The sequence below is a fragment of the Cygnus olor genome, chromosome 10 (genome assembly GCF_009769625.2).
Source record: "Cygnus olor isolate bCygOlo1 chromosome 10, bCygOlo1.pri.v2, whole genome shotgun sequence".
NCBI lineage: Eukaryota > Metazoa > Chordata > Aves > Anseriformes > Anatidae > Cygnus > Cygnus olor.
Window position 1 is genome coordinate 9,084,092 of NC_049178.1, and position 13,031 is coordinate 9,097,122.

General features: G+C 38.5%; 1 protein-coding gene across 1 annotated transcript in view; it reads left to right on the forward strand.

Moving 5' to 3' along the window:
• The window catches only part of DOCK3 (dedicator of cytokinesis 3), a 216,089-nt gene that overhangs the window by 184,257 nt on the left and 18,801 nt on the right, over nucleotides 1–13,031 (forward strand). The window contains 8 exon segments of the mRNA XM_040568460.1: nucleotides 768–916; nucleotides 5,723–5,809; nucleotides 7,181–7,285; nucleotides 10,699–10,840; nucleotides 12,117–12,237; nucleotides 12,239–12,280; nucleotides 12,855–12,904; nucleotides 12,907–12,941. Coding sequence (XP_040424394.1) covers nucleotides 768–916; nucleotides 5,723–5,809; nucleotides 7,181–7,285; nucleotides 10,699–10,840; nucleotides 12,117–12,237; nucleotides 12,239–12,280; nucleotides 12,855–12,904; nucleotides 12,907–12,941 — 731 coding nt within the window.

Here is a 13,031-nt window from a genome sequence, read left to right on the forward strand (position 1 = left end):
TGTGAAGGTGACAGAGTGCTGGAGCAGGTTGCCCAGAGAGGCTGTGGGGTTTCCCTCTCTGGAGATACTCAAAACCCACCTGGATGCCATCCTGTGCAACGTGCCATAGGTGAACCTGCATTTCAGGGGGGTTGGACTAGGTGACCTCCAGAGGTGCCTTCCTACCTCAGCCATTCTGTGATTCTTTTCCTGTAGTTACAGCAGTCGGAACGATTAGAAGCCGAGGTCTACCTCACTCCATCACACGAAGTAATGCATGTCTCTGCCCACGCAACTGTTCTGTCGCACCTTGAATTTTACATTACAGTGTTCTGCAAGGACAGTTGATTGAAAAATCACAACAGTGGAATGAAAATTAGGGGAAGATTGAAATCACGAACCCACCATCATACTCCATTTGCCAAATTTCCTTGCATTGTAATACTTAGAGGGCATGACTCTAGTTCTTTGTTATCCAAGCTCTGTTTACAACCACAGACTCCAAATCTAGTTACACACCTGAGTATCTGACTGTGCATTTAAATCAAGTATCTAGTAGAAAGGAACTTGACAGATTTGTACCTAAGAATCAGGTTTATCGGAAACAGCTATGTGCTGCTATTTTAAGTAATTGAATAATTTAATGTTAATCTAACACTTCAGAATTTTTTCTCAAATTGTACATCAGAACTTCCAGACTGTTTTAGAAGCAGCCTGTGACCTTTTAGCCTATTTGCTGAGTTATTTGTTGTCATTGATTCATTGTTCAATGATTGCGTTTCCAACAGAGGCTGCATTTACTTTGCTTTTGTACTGTGAGTTGCTTCAGTGGGAGGACAGACCTCTGAGAGAGTTCCTGCATTATCCATCTCAGTCAGAGTGGCAACGTAAGGAAGGTCTGTGCCGTAAGATTATCCATTACTTCAACAAAGGGAAGGTATGCCAACTTCTTCTCTCTTCCAGCAGCTTCCTTCCCTTTTCCTGACTTAGAGCTTGCAAGGCTATCATCTTGGTTCAGTAGTCTGGAAGTAAATTTATATAAAAAGGTTTAATAACTTGACAAATTGCGCCTTGGCTCTCTAGACCAAAAAACAGATGAGAAAATGGATATGGATATTTCATTATACATATCATTTGGAACTAGTTTATGCAGGTCAACGGGAAAAAGGCTGGAATGTTTTTATACCTGTAAAAACTTTGGATCACCTGACATGACAGAGAGCTTGATAAATGCCAGTTGCTTAATTTAAAAAAAAAAAAAAAAAAGCATTGTCTATGCAAATTGTTGTTTTATGACTTGCTTCTCACTTAAGGACTTCTGTTTCTAACTTCCAGAAGTAAATGGCAGGCAATACATTCTAGGAGTCCCTTATTAAAAAAGTTTTAAGCCTTTTCAGTATCACTGGTGTTTTGAAGTGGCTTTCACTTAAAGCGGAGTTCTATCCATTGCACAAGAAAAAAATCAATACATTTTCAATACATTTTAATTCCACATATTTGGTATGCTTTTCCTACAGTTAATCACTGCAGAGGTGGGTGTTAGTCCCTTGTATCATGGTGTTTTGGGATCGTTTCAGAGGTGAATATTAGAAGCGAGATCATCTGTCAGAATATTTTCAAATTTTTCTTTAGAAAAATTCGTATAGCTTATATTATTAGAAGATAACATCTGTATGTGCACCTCAGGGCTGGTTTTCCCTCTGATAGCAGTGACAATGAAATTAAATACAAATGTGATTCCAGTCGTGGGGTTGACATTCCAGATATTTTTTCCTGGCCCTAATAAAAGAAAGATGCTTATGGCAGAGACATTCTCTGCCGAGCCTGCAAAAAGAAGTCAGATTGCTGTTTGTAAGAAGGAGTGGCCGGTTTATGAGGAAGCGATTCATTATCTAGGAATCTTTTCTAGGTCTTCTGAAATAATACTGCATGTGGTTCTCTGTTTAGTTTCAGAAATTTTCAGGGCTTTTTAGACTGCACTTAAATTTAAATTACTGACTTGTGCAAATATTGCAGTACTGTACTGTCTGACTAGACAAACATAACATAGAGACTATGTACATAAATTGAGCCTGTGTTTTCGACAAACAGGCCATCCACATAAACACTGAGGGTGAGTAAAAAGTTAATGGATGTAATTTTGCTATTAATCTCCTCGCAGATTATGGAGTGTTAACCTCTTAAGGTTTTTTTTTCCCACGGGGTGTTTCTGGAGTTACTTGGCTGTGTGTTTTAATCCTCCTTTATTTTAAATGTTAGCTGAATGACTGAATAATCCACTTAAGCTGTATGTCACTCGAGCTCTGGAGGTGAAAGATGCTGAGAAGCCAAATCTTCCTGCTGCTTTCTGCCACTTTTTCTGTGGCTGTGTGACTGAGAACAGCTCAGGGAATAGAAGAAGCTTGTTTCCCTCAACTTGTTTCTGACAGGCTGTTTTTCTGTGCTCCCCTAAGGTGAAGCAGGACCTCCCTGGGTCCTGAAGAAAGGGATTTGTTGTTCTGTGTTCTCTTGCATATCTAGACTTAAGTTTCTCATGCTGCTCCTGGCATTTCCCATTAAGGAGGGGTCAGAGCAGCATGAAGGAGGTGTAAAAGTTCTGCATTTGTTCATGGGAAAACCTCACCATGGTAAGGGGGGAAAGCTAAGGCCATACGACTGTCCTGTGAGTCTGACATAAAAGGGCATGCTGGTGAAGTGCAGAGAGCAGCTGCGGCACTGCAAGGGAGTGCAGGATTGTCTAACTCCCATTCTCAGAAGTAGCCCTGTGCTGGGAAGGAAGAAAGCTTTCCAAAACCCTTTTACCCTTCACTCTGCATACTCCTTTCTACTGCTGTCTTGCTATGCTTTGAATCGGTTTATGGCTCAGCAAGTAGCATGTGCAAGTGCGTAACTAATTTTTTTTATGATTGATTTTTGTCTGTTAAGACTCAAGGTCTCCTAGCTAAAGGAGACTGAATGGAACAATTTGAACCTGACCGATCCTGTTTCTGGACAGCAACGTCTTGAGAACTGCACAACTCTTTTCTGCCCAGTTCACTGCTAATTTTTATTAACTAAGAATTCTGACCAGCTCCCTTCACAGCATCACAGTGTGTATTCAGCCAAGTGCTGCGAGAGACCCAGTGTTACGTTTCCAAAGCAGTTCATTTTTACATTGTGTTCTTTCTACACAATGTTTGAACTAATTTCTCTTGTGCACACTCATTTGAATCACACTTCCAAAAGAAATCTGCACGTTGGGATGTGAGTAAATAAAGGCTCCCATTCATAGATGTTGATTGCCTATCTGCTTCCTGTGTGCCATCAACAGCACTCAGCTGAGAGTTGCTGGTGTCATAGGAGAAGGTTGCAATAAAACTCAGATGAATGAGCTTTGCAAGCGAAGGATATAATATGCAGCATACAAACAGATCAGACATCAGCAAAAGAGAAAGCAGTAATGAATGAAATTAACAGTGGAGACATTAGGAAATTATTTGAGAGGGGGAAGAATGATACTTTAGAGGAAAGTAACAGCACACAGAACTGTATATTCGATTTCTACATTGTGAAGATAGTACTCATTAACATTACCAATTTTAAAAAAAGGAGGATCCCTATGACTCATCCATTCATTCTGCTTTATTTTCAAATATCTATGACCTCTCTTTTCTAAGAAGCTACCTGTATATTGTGTTTCTTCCACTTACATATCACATCTTTATCATCAGAGTATTCAGCTGGCATGGTACAATTTCTCTGTGTTGAAATCTGATTGAAAGGAAGAGAGAGAGCCTGAGCTAGGATGACAGAAATAGTATCAGTGTACATGTGAAAGAGCTTGTCTAAATAAAGAGAAATGAGATGTGGTTACATATTGTTAATTTAATTCACATCAGAAAAGGAGCATAAAAAGGTTACACCTTTAGGATCACTGTAAGGGAAGATAGCCAGCTTTCTGGTTCCATCCAGAAGACAGATTGCAGAATTACGTAATGCTTTAGCCACAGCATCACATTTGGAAGTGAGACTCTGCCTCTGTCCAGTGTAACAAAAGCCATTTATTCCTAGCCAGGTGTTCTAGAAGAGATTTTTCTTTTCCATTCTTTCAGGTAAATATAGATCACCACAAGTCTATGTACTGATACTGTAAACTCTGTTGAAACCTTAAAAAAAAAAAAAAAAAAAAAAAGGCATGCAGTGCTAGTTGTGTTTGCAAATATAAACACTTAATTGGGCAATGATCAAAATTCAATGTATATATTTGTGTGTCATGGACTTTGACAGCCCACAGCAAAAATCCTGTTAATTTGAGATCACAAAATTCCAAGTAATAATCTGAGTTGTCGAGTAACTGGTCTTTCAGTTGCATGTATTGTAATTATCTAAATAAATCTCAGGCTTCCCATCACCCCAAACTACTACTATAAGAATATCAAAAAAGATCCTGAAGGAATCTTTTACTCAGCAAATTCTTATGTAGGTTTTTTATAATAAAGAGAAGCTAAGGAGATGTAGGAATGTTATTTTTTCCTACTTAGTTTTTCAAATTATCCTCTCTTTTAATAAAGAAATTCTTAAAGTTGATAATGTTTTTGCTGTTCAGAGGACAAAAAAAACTTTGGTATTAAGGATGAGAGAACAGACACTGAATGCATGTGTATAAAGGGAAGCATGGCAAAGTGCCTACTACATTAACTCAAATGGTGCAGAGGTTCTCTTCTTTAAGTGAAGGTACATGAAACCAGAAAAGCTATTTCCATATAAAGTGCTAATATTTTACATCACTACTGTTAATTACTGTTACCAACAATGTACAATATTATGCTTTTTAATACTGATGAGGACAGTATAACTCACATCAATTTTGTTTTCACTGTAATACAGTCCAAGCTTAAAAAATAAAAAGGCAAGTTAACCCAATAGTGCATAAAAATTAATCTAACCAAACCTCAGCTGAGACCTTTGTGTTCCAGATCCTTTACATAACTATGATAAGAAACCATCACTCCCCCAAAGCACTTCGAGTCTGTGCAGGTGCAAGATGATGGGAGAGATTTCAGTTCAAGGGTGTATGAAATGAACACTCTAAAAAGCTAACAGGTAACAAGGGAAGCTTCCTCTCTGTGGGCATGCCCAAACGCAATCTCCTTCTTCCTTATCCTTGAGGGCCATGAATATGATGTGCTTGAAAAGATTTGGTGTATGCAGACTGTAAGTTAAAGAAGTGGGTTTTGCTTTTGGTTCTGAATATAGATACTGAGTGCAATAATGCAGCTCAGTTCTGAGAATGTTCTGTCTCTGCATTTGAGTATTTCCTATCGCTTGATGGTTTTATGCTTTCAGTAGGAAGTAGCACCCCTGGGAAGGGGAGCACTTTGCCACGGAGCTATGCCCTAGATGACAAGAGTCTTCACTTCAGGGAGTTCTAGTGCAGAAAGCAGAGGAGATACTTGGGGGGGATTTAACAGGAAGAAAATTTGTTAGTTATATTTCTCCAGAGAAGTTCCCAGTCTCATGAGTAAACTCTCAGTAAGAGCAGTGCCTGCGTGTAATTTCAATGGAATATGTGCCTCTGTTACCATCTTGAAGAAGGAATCAATCTGATATTTAATGGAAACTGTTTCATCACATTGCATTTTCATATCTAATCCCTGGCATTTCATAGCTAATGAATTGCCTAAAACAAGTTTCTGTATTCCTCTCAGCTGAGTTGGTGATAACATGCCAGTCACTGTGAGCGTGATTTGCTTTGGTTTTGCAGAGCTGGGAGTTTGGTATCCCGCTGTGCAGAGAGCTGGCCATACAGTACGAAAGCCTCTATGACTACCAGAGCCTCAGCTGGATTCGGGTAAGTAGCAGCAGTTTCTCTCCTTGCAGAATCTCTTCCATTCACTAGGAAGTTTTGTCTCTCCTGTCAGAAAATTCTCAATTGGAAAAAAAGAAAAAAAAAGACTCCTTTGCCATTGATTCGTTCCAATGACATTGTAGGCCTACTGAAGTAATTCTAGGTCTGCCAACCGTAACTCCCATGAGTATATGGAAAACACATGCAGAGGATCTTGGTTTGCCATTGCCTGTTTATGTTTATTTTTGCATAAAACATCCTTTGCTAAACTAATCATGAGTGATGAGCAGACAAACCTATTAACAAGTCTTAGTCTAGTAGTGCACCAAGGTATTCCTAAAACATCAGTAAATTAGCTATTCTCTCTGCCTCTATTAATTGGATTTAATCAACTGGCAGGTGAGGAGCATCTCAGCTCTTTGTTTTGCTCACCTTTGCATGATACGTTTTCTGTTCGAGACCCCTAAATCTGTGTTGACCTGAACTGACTTGAATTTCTCCCCACTCTAAGTTTTTCTCTGTGCCGTTCACATCATTCAGCCCATTCCTTTATTCTTCCCACAACAACTCTGGGACATTCTCCATTTTACAAAAGGAGATAACGTGTGTGGGAACCAGGAACAAAACCTTGGTGCAGTGTTCAAAGTCAAAGCTACTGTTAGGGTTCCCTGCAGTGAAAGCAATGATGTTAAACTGATGCTTCTCTTTAAAAAGCTATCTTTTTGCTATAGAGAAACTCTTACGAGCATTTCAGAGATTCAATTTGGCAAGGGGTCTTGAAATCCCACTCTTGATGCAAATGCCAGCACACTGCTATGGAACAAGTAATTGTAAATAAAGTCCTTTTTTCAACCCTCCACCCCCCCCTTTTCTTCCATGTTAAACTTGCTAGTATACAGAGCTGTAGAAGATTTAATTTTGTTTTATACTGTTTCATGCTCCTCAACTCAATTAAAGCAAACCCCATTGAACTGATAAAATTTTTCAGACAGCAGTATAGATTTTGAGCTGTAGAAAGCTGTTGAGAATACAGGTAGAAAAGGGCACTGGTAGCCAGGCGAACAGATACCTTAATCTCAGCTTTGCCATTAATTCTGTAGTGCAAAGAGAATTACATGCAAGACCCGTTTAATTTGAGGTACAACAGAAAAATTTTCATGATACCTCCCAAAATGTAAAATGAGCATGGTGATATTATAGTCTGCTCCACCATGTAGACTGATTAATTAATAATTTTAATCTTTAAAATAATTTCACTCTTTTCATTAAAAATGTGTGCAAAAGAATAATGTAATATTTTAATGTAACATTAGAATCTAATGTTTTAAAGTGCAGTTTTAAGAGTCTGATAGCAACTAACTTTTTCATTCACAGAAAATGGAAGCTACCTATTATGATAATATCATGGAACAGCAGCGCTTGGAACCTGAATTTTTCAGAGTTGGTTTTTATGGTCGAAAATTCCCATTTTTCCTGCGGGTAAGCCAGAGTTATACAAAATATGGCAAAGTGACCAGGCTCAGAGTAGCATTTAAGGCTTTGAATTTCAGCTGTGGAGATAGGACATCTGCTGTTCAGTTTATATTTTACACCTGTGCAAGTAGAAATAGCTTTCTGTCAGAACCGAAGGATGTGGTTCATTGGGAGCATTCTCAGGAACAGACATCAGAAATTTGACTCATGCCTATGCGTATTTTTGACAATCTGGAGATCAGCAAAAATTGCCTCTATATTAAGCAAAATGCTCTATCACAGCAATGGTGGGTCATTACTCAACAAATTTTCATCATCTCAAATTATCATGCTTTAAAAAAATCTCACATGACAGAGTGATTCTAATACCAGACTAATGACACTCTTCTGCTATCTACAAGTAAAATTTTCCTAGGTTAAGCAAAAAGCCTATCAGCTTCTCGGAACACATCCTCTCTTTGATCTTCTTGTCTTTGGTGTATACAGGATCAGTTGGGTCTGAAATCCATTTTAAAAGTGAAATTACTTTCCCTTCCTAATGAGGAATAAAACGTAAAATGGGTATTTGTTCATACAACTCCTCCTTGCTGGTTCAGAGCAAGGAAAGAATATAATCTGACAACTTCTGTAAAAACTGCCTGAAAATTGATGGTGGATGCCATCTAGCTTGACAGGACAAGCTAACCTGAAGCATGCTTTCAAGGACTGGAGCTGCATGTTTTGTGTTCTCTTTGAAGAAATGGTTTGACAAGAGATGGCACTGCTCTTGAGTCACACAGTAAGAAGTTATAAAAAGCAAAAGTGTGTACCATTTTTATTTCATAAGGTACATGTTTTGAAAGTTGCACTCTTAAATTTCCCTCTATTTTTTTTAACCAAGATTTAAACATTGGTGTTTAATTATATTACTTTAATGGAAGCCCAGGGGAAGTGAAGGCAAGTTGGAAATGAAGGTGGAAGTATCAGCGGATAAAGGGCAGTGTTGTGTAACTCAAAGGTGAAGTTGAACAGTGCCGTAATTCAGGATCCTGAACCAACGCTTCAAAGAAGTGTGTGCAAAGGAATCTGAGGAAAGCAAGTGTTGCATATGAAGCTCCTCTTTTATGAAGATCTCCAGAGAAAACAATTTCTTTTTTAATCTCTAACGACAGATGTTTCCAAACATAAATGACAACAAAGTCATTACAGTGTATAAATGTTCCTACGTCTGAAGTAATATCAGTGACTCTAGCTATCTTTTATTATGGATCCCCCAGTTTTGTCTTGGACTGATTGGCCTATGCATTTAACACTGCACAAGTTTTCAGTGCACAGCACTTTTCTGAAGTGGTGTATCAGTATGGGTACTTTGCTGGAGACATTAACAGCAGACATGAACATACATAATTATAATCCTTGTTAGTTCTGCAATTATATTTGGTAGCAGTACTTCTTATAGCAGATTACTAATGTAGCAATCTCGTTAGAAGTCACCCTCCTCCTTTCTCTCCCTAATGATCCATACAGCCTACGCATTGCAAAGCACAGACTAAACCCATTAGCAGTCGCATCTGCAGGGATCACACCGTAAAGAGATTCATAGCAGCCATTCTAGAGAAGAAAAAGACTTACACGGATTTAATTTTTTTAAATTGATACAGGAGTGATTTAAAGTGATCAAATAACTTCATGCACTTCTCTCATTTAGTTTTCTATTGATGTATAGCATAACACAGAAAATAACCACTTGCTTCTACATCTTTGATTTTGTAGACCTTTTGTCTAGAAAAGTCATTGCTCATGTTGCCATGAATTCTGCATCTCTTTCTAGCCTTCCTACATAAATTAAAACTGTTCGTGTCTTCACCTACCAGAAGTTCAAGTAAGGCCTGACAAGCTACATTCTGAGATCTTATGTTGGCATCTGTCTGAAGAGTCTATTAAATTCAGCCCTGAAGTGTTTTCAGGGCATTATTTTTAGAATCATAATAACTTTATTTATAGGCTTACCGTTTTCTCAATTGCTGCAATCAAAAGCAGAATATGCAGTGTCATGAAGAGATTCACCTTCAAATATGGACTCACTCCAAATTTAATAATAGCTGCAGTTTGGGCATTATAGACTGAACTGTCAAGATTCATCACGCAGGTTTTCTCCCAGTTCATTGGCTGCTGTGACTGATTCATACAAAGTGACACGTCACAGATGGAACACGCGGTCTGTTCCAGAAAGATGAAATGCAAAGCCAAAGACACTGCACTCCTTAAGTATGTTTTATGATTGGGTTTTGCTGCTTTCTCTTTCATTTTGCTCCTGCTTTGCTGGAACCCTTTTGCAAAGCAGTTAGCAAAAATCATTGCATATACTGCAGCTGCTTAAATGCAAGAAATAGAATGGGGGGAACTATTCTTGTTTGCCGTTTTTGTTTTCTTTTCTTTTGTAATGGTGAAAAATCACCCTGTACTTATAGCTATAGTAATGTGTATAAGAGTTAAAACTACCAGAATCAGAGTTTTGCCTGCTTTGATAGGTCTTGCATCAGGCAACATTAACACCAATCAAAATTGTATTTTGTGGCAATATAGTTCAGACACTGGAATACAATCTTTATGACACTGAGGACTATAGAGATCCTGTATCTTGCTGTTCAGAGTTCAAGATGTTTCAAAGCATCCAAGAACTCTGAGCAAATGGTTTAATGCCTCAAGAGACATGTTTAAATGCAAGCTTTCCATCACTGGCAGGAGGGAAATTTTGCTTATCAAGAGGAGATTGCTTTTAGGGCTAAGTGGCCACTCAGAACTCTTGGTAAGGCTTTTCCATATTATTCCACTATAGACAAGGAGCGTTCCTGAGGATGATCGACATGATCAGAAGTGGATTGTATGGGCATGACAATACAGCAACGATTAAACAATGATTTTTATGATGTTTGTTATGACTCCTTTCTAACTGGTAAATTGATAAACATTTAGCTCCCTCTGTCCTGTGAGATCCTCAGAATTTTTATCCAGCTCATGGAGATTGCATTTGATGGCAGCTTTCCCAGTGCAGAACAGCCAAGCTGGTGACTTAGTCTGAAGTATTGCTTGCTATGTTTCAGTATAGTCCAATTAAATAATAGTCCCTGTTCAGTTACCTGAAAAGCAAATCAGACAAAACCATAGGACTGAATGCTACATGTGTAGGGAGCAGAGGTACCTTTCTGTTAGAGATCAGTGGAATGGTCTACTTATCAGTTGATGAAATACTTTGTAATGAAAAAGAGAGGAGTAAAATACACCAGCTGTGTTACCAGTACTTTTTACTCTCACGTTAGTGTATTGACTTTATCACATACCTTGCTTTTTGAAGCAGTAAAATTCAAAGTGAGATAAAAAAAACAATAGAATTTAACCTAACTTTTAGAGAGACTAATTTATGATTGTCCTTCTTGCAGAATAAAGAATATGTGTGTCGAGGCCACGACTATGAGAGGCTGGAAGCCTTCCAGCAGAGGATGCTGAGTGAGTTTCCACAAGCCATTGCAATGCAGCATCCCAACCACCCAGACGACTCTATATTACAGTGCGATGCCCAGTGTATCCTTTCAGAGAAAAGGGCAAGCTATGGTTAGGTAGAGCACAGTGAGGAAAGTATTGAAAAGTCATCATCGTGGATATCTCAGTTCATAACTGTCTTGGGTAGAGCTGGATACAGACAAAACCATACACCTGTCTATAGCAGACACTGCAGAACGTAGCGTTGGAGAGATTTGTTGCCTTTTATTCAGGGAGTACTGCAGGTCGCGTTCATGTGTAAGAGAGTGCTTGATCACATCCAGGCCTTCACCTTTACCAATGGCATTGCCATAATGGACATTTTACTTCATTAATCATACAGTCTGATGCCTTCTCTTGGAGAACATTTGTTGGGAACAAGTAGTAATTTAAAAGTGTTATTTTTCCATTGTGTTTTTTCACTTCAGCTTTTTCTCATAGTCTACTTTTCTTTTAAACTACTTGAACTCTTTTCTAACTAAGGCTCTGAATTTACTACTTCTCATTGGCGATCAGTACTACAGTTTGTTTCAACCAATGCAATGCTATCTGTGTATATTTAAGGACTGAACCACATAACAATGAATGGGTCTGCAGAGACTTTGGAGATTTACTTATAAGAACACTGCCATTTGGCTTGCGTGGCACCAGCAAGGATACTACAGGATTTTAGCCATAAGAATACTGTCAGTAAGTGAAATCTTTTGAAACTGATTAGCATTTACCACTAGATTTTCCTTAATGTGCTTTCCACTCTTCTTTGCTATGTAACATTGATACTTTCATAGACAGAGGTTTGTTTGTATGTGTATGTGGTGAGTGTAATCAAACCTATGAGGGACCTTGCCTGTAATACCAAGGTTACACCTGTTTAACTAAACTGATAAACATCAGATAACAACTGTTTGCAGACAAAGTTGAAGTATCTAAGGCAAAATTTATCAAAGGTTAAAAACTAGATAGTTTCCTAAATACATAGAGACACAAGATTTACTGAAGTGCCTGCAGCAATGAAGCACCTAGCTCTAATTAAAACTAATAGGAACTGTTTTTGTCCAACCTAGATATTTTGAATGTCTTAGTATGTACTCTCTGCATCCTCAGGTATCTTTTCTGTTTAATCTGGCTGTAAAGTACCACTCTGTAGACTGTCCTAGTAGCTCTAGTCTAGTGTGATCTTGTTTCACTTGCAAAAGAAGGGTGTTGGAAAACAAAAGGGAGTGTTACTTTCTGAATTCACAATCCTGTTTCTTTCCATAGTAGAGAGAGCTTTTCCTGCTTTATGTCCCATGGCTTTCTTTGACTACACAATTTGCAGATTTACAGATCTATGCAGTCACTCCCATCCCAGACAATATAGATGTGCTACAAATGGACCGTGTCCCTGATCGCATAAAGAGCTTCTACAGAGTCAACAATATCCGGAAATTCCGCTATGATAGCCTTTCCACAAAGGCCAAAGGACAAGGAGAATGAATTTAAGGTACAAGTAGTCAGCAAGCTGTGTTTTAAGTGTCAATCTCTTCAAGGCAACTACTCTTGTGTTATTCTATGCTAATAGAGCCTTTCAAGTAATCCTGATATGATGGCCAAAGATACTATAACACAAACAACAAGTGGCTGTTGGTGGCTACGCATCTGATCTGATTAAAATGTTGTCCACTTTAAAGATAAGTCATTTAGTGCCAGGAGAAATGCATTTTGAAGCAAGGATGGGTTTTTTGTTTGGCTGGAATTTTTTTCTTACTGCCATAGATGTTCACAAGATCTTCTTTGTTCCCATGACAGAAACTGGTAGCCAACCTCAACCTCTGGAAATTAACAGAGATGTGAATGTATTGCTATAGAGCATACTGAATTTTTTTTTTTTTTTGGGGGGGGGGGAGGGACGACACATTTAAATGACATTCAGTATGACCATTCTGCAAGTATGTTACTGCTTAGGAGGAGGTTAATATATTCTTCTCTGACCTTTACCCCCTTAGCACCTGTGGTAAGACTATAGATGATGTGATTGTGGTTCACTGTGTACCTCACATCCTCAATTATTCTTTGCGAGCCTGTGGATTGAACGTACCACTCTGACCTTGACTCACAGTTTGCCTGGATTTCTCGTTGGTTTGAAGTGGAGAGAAGAGAACTGGTAACATTTATAGTTCCTATAGTTGAGGTTTGAAATGATGACTTACTAAGGACATGGGATAGGCAACTTAACTTCTGTCTGAAATCTTGC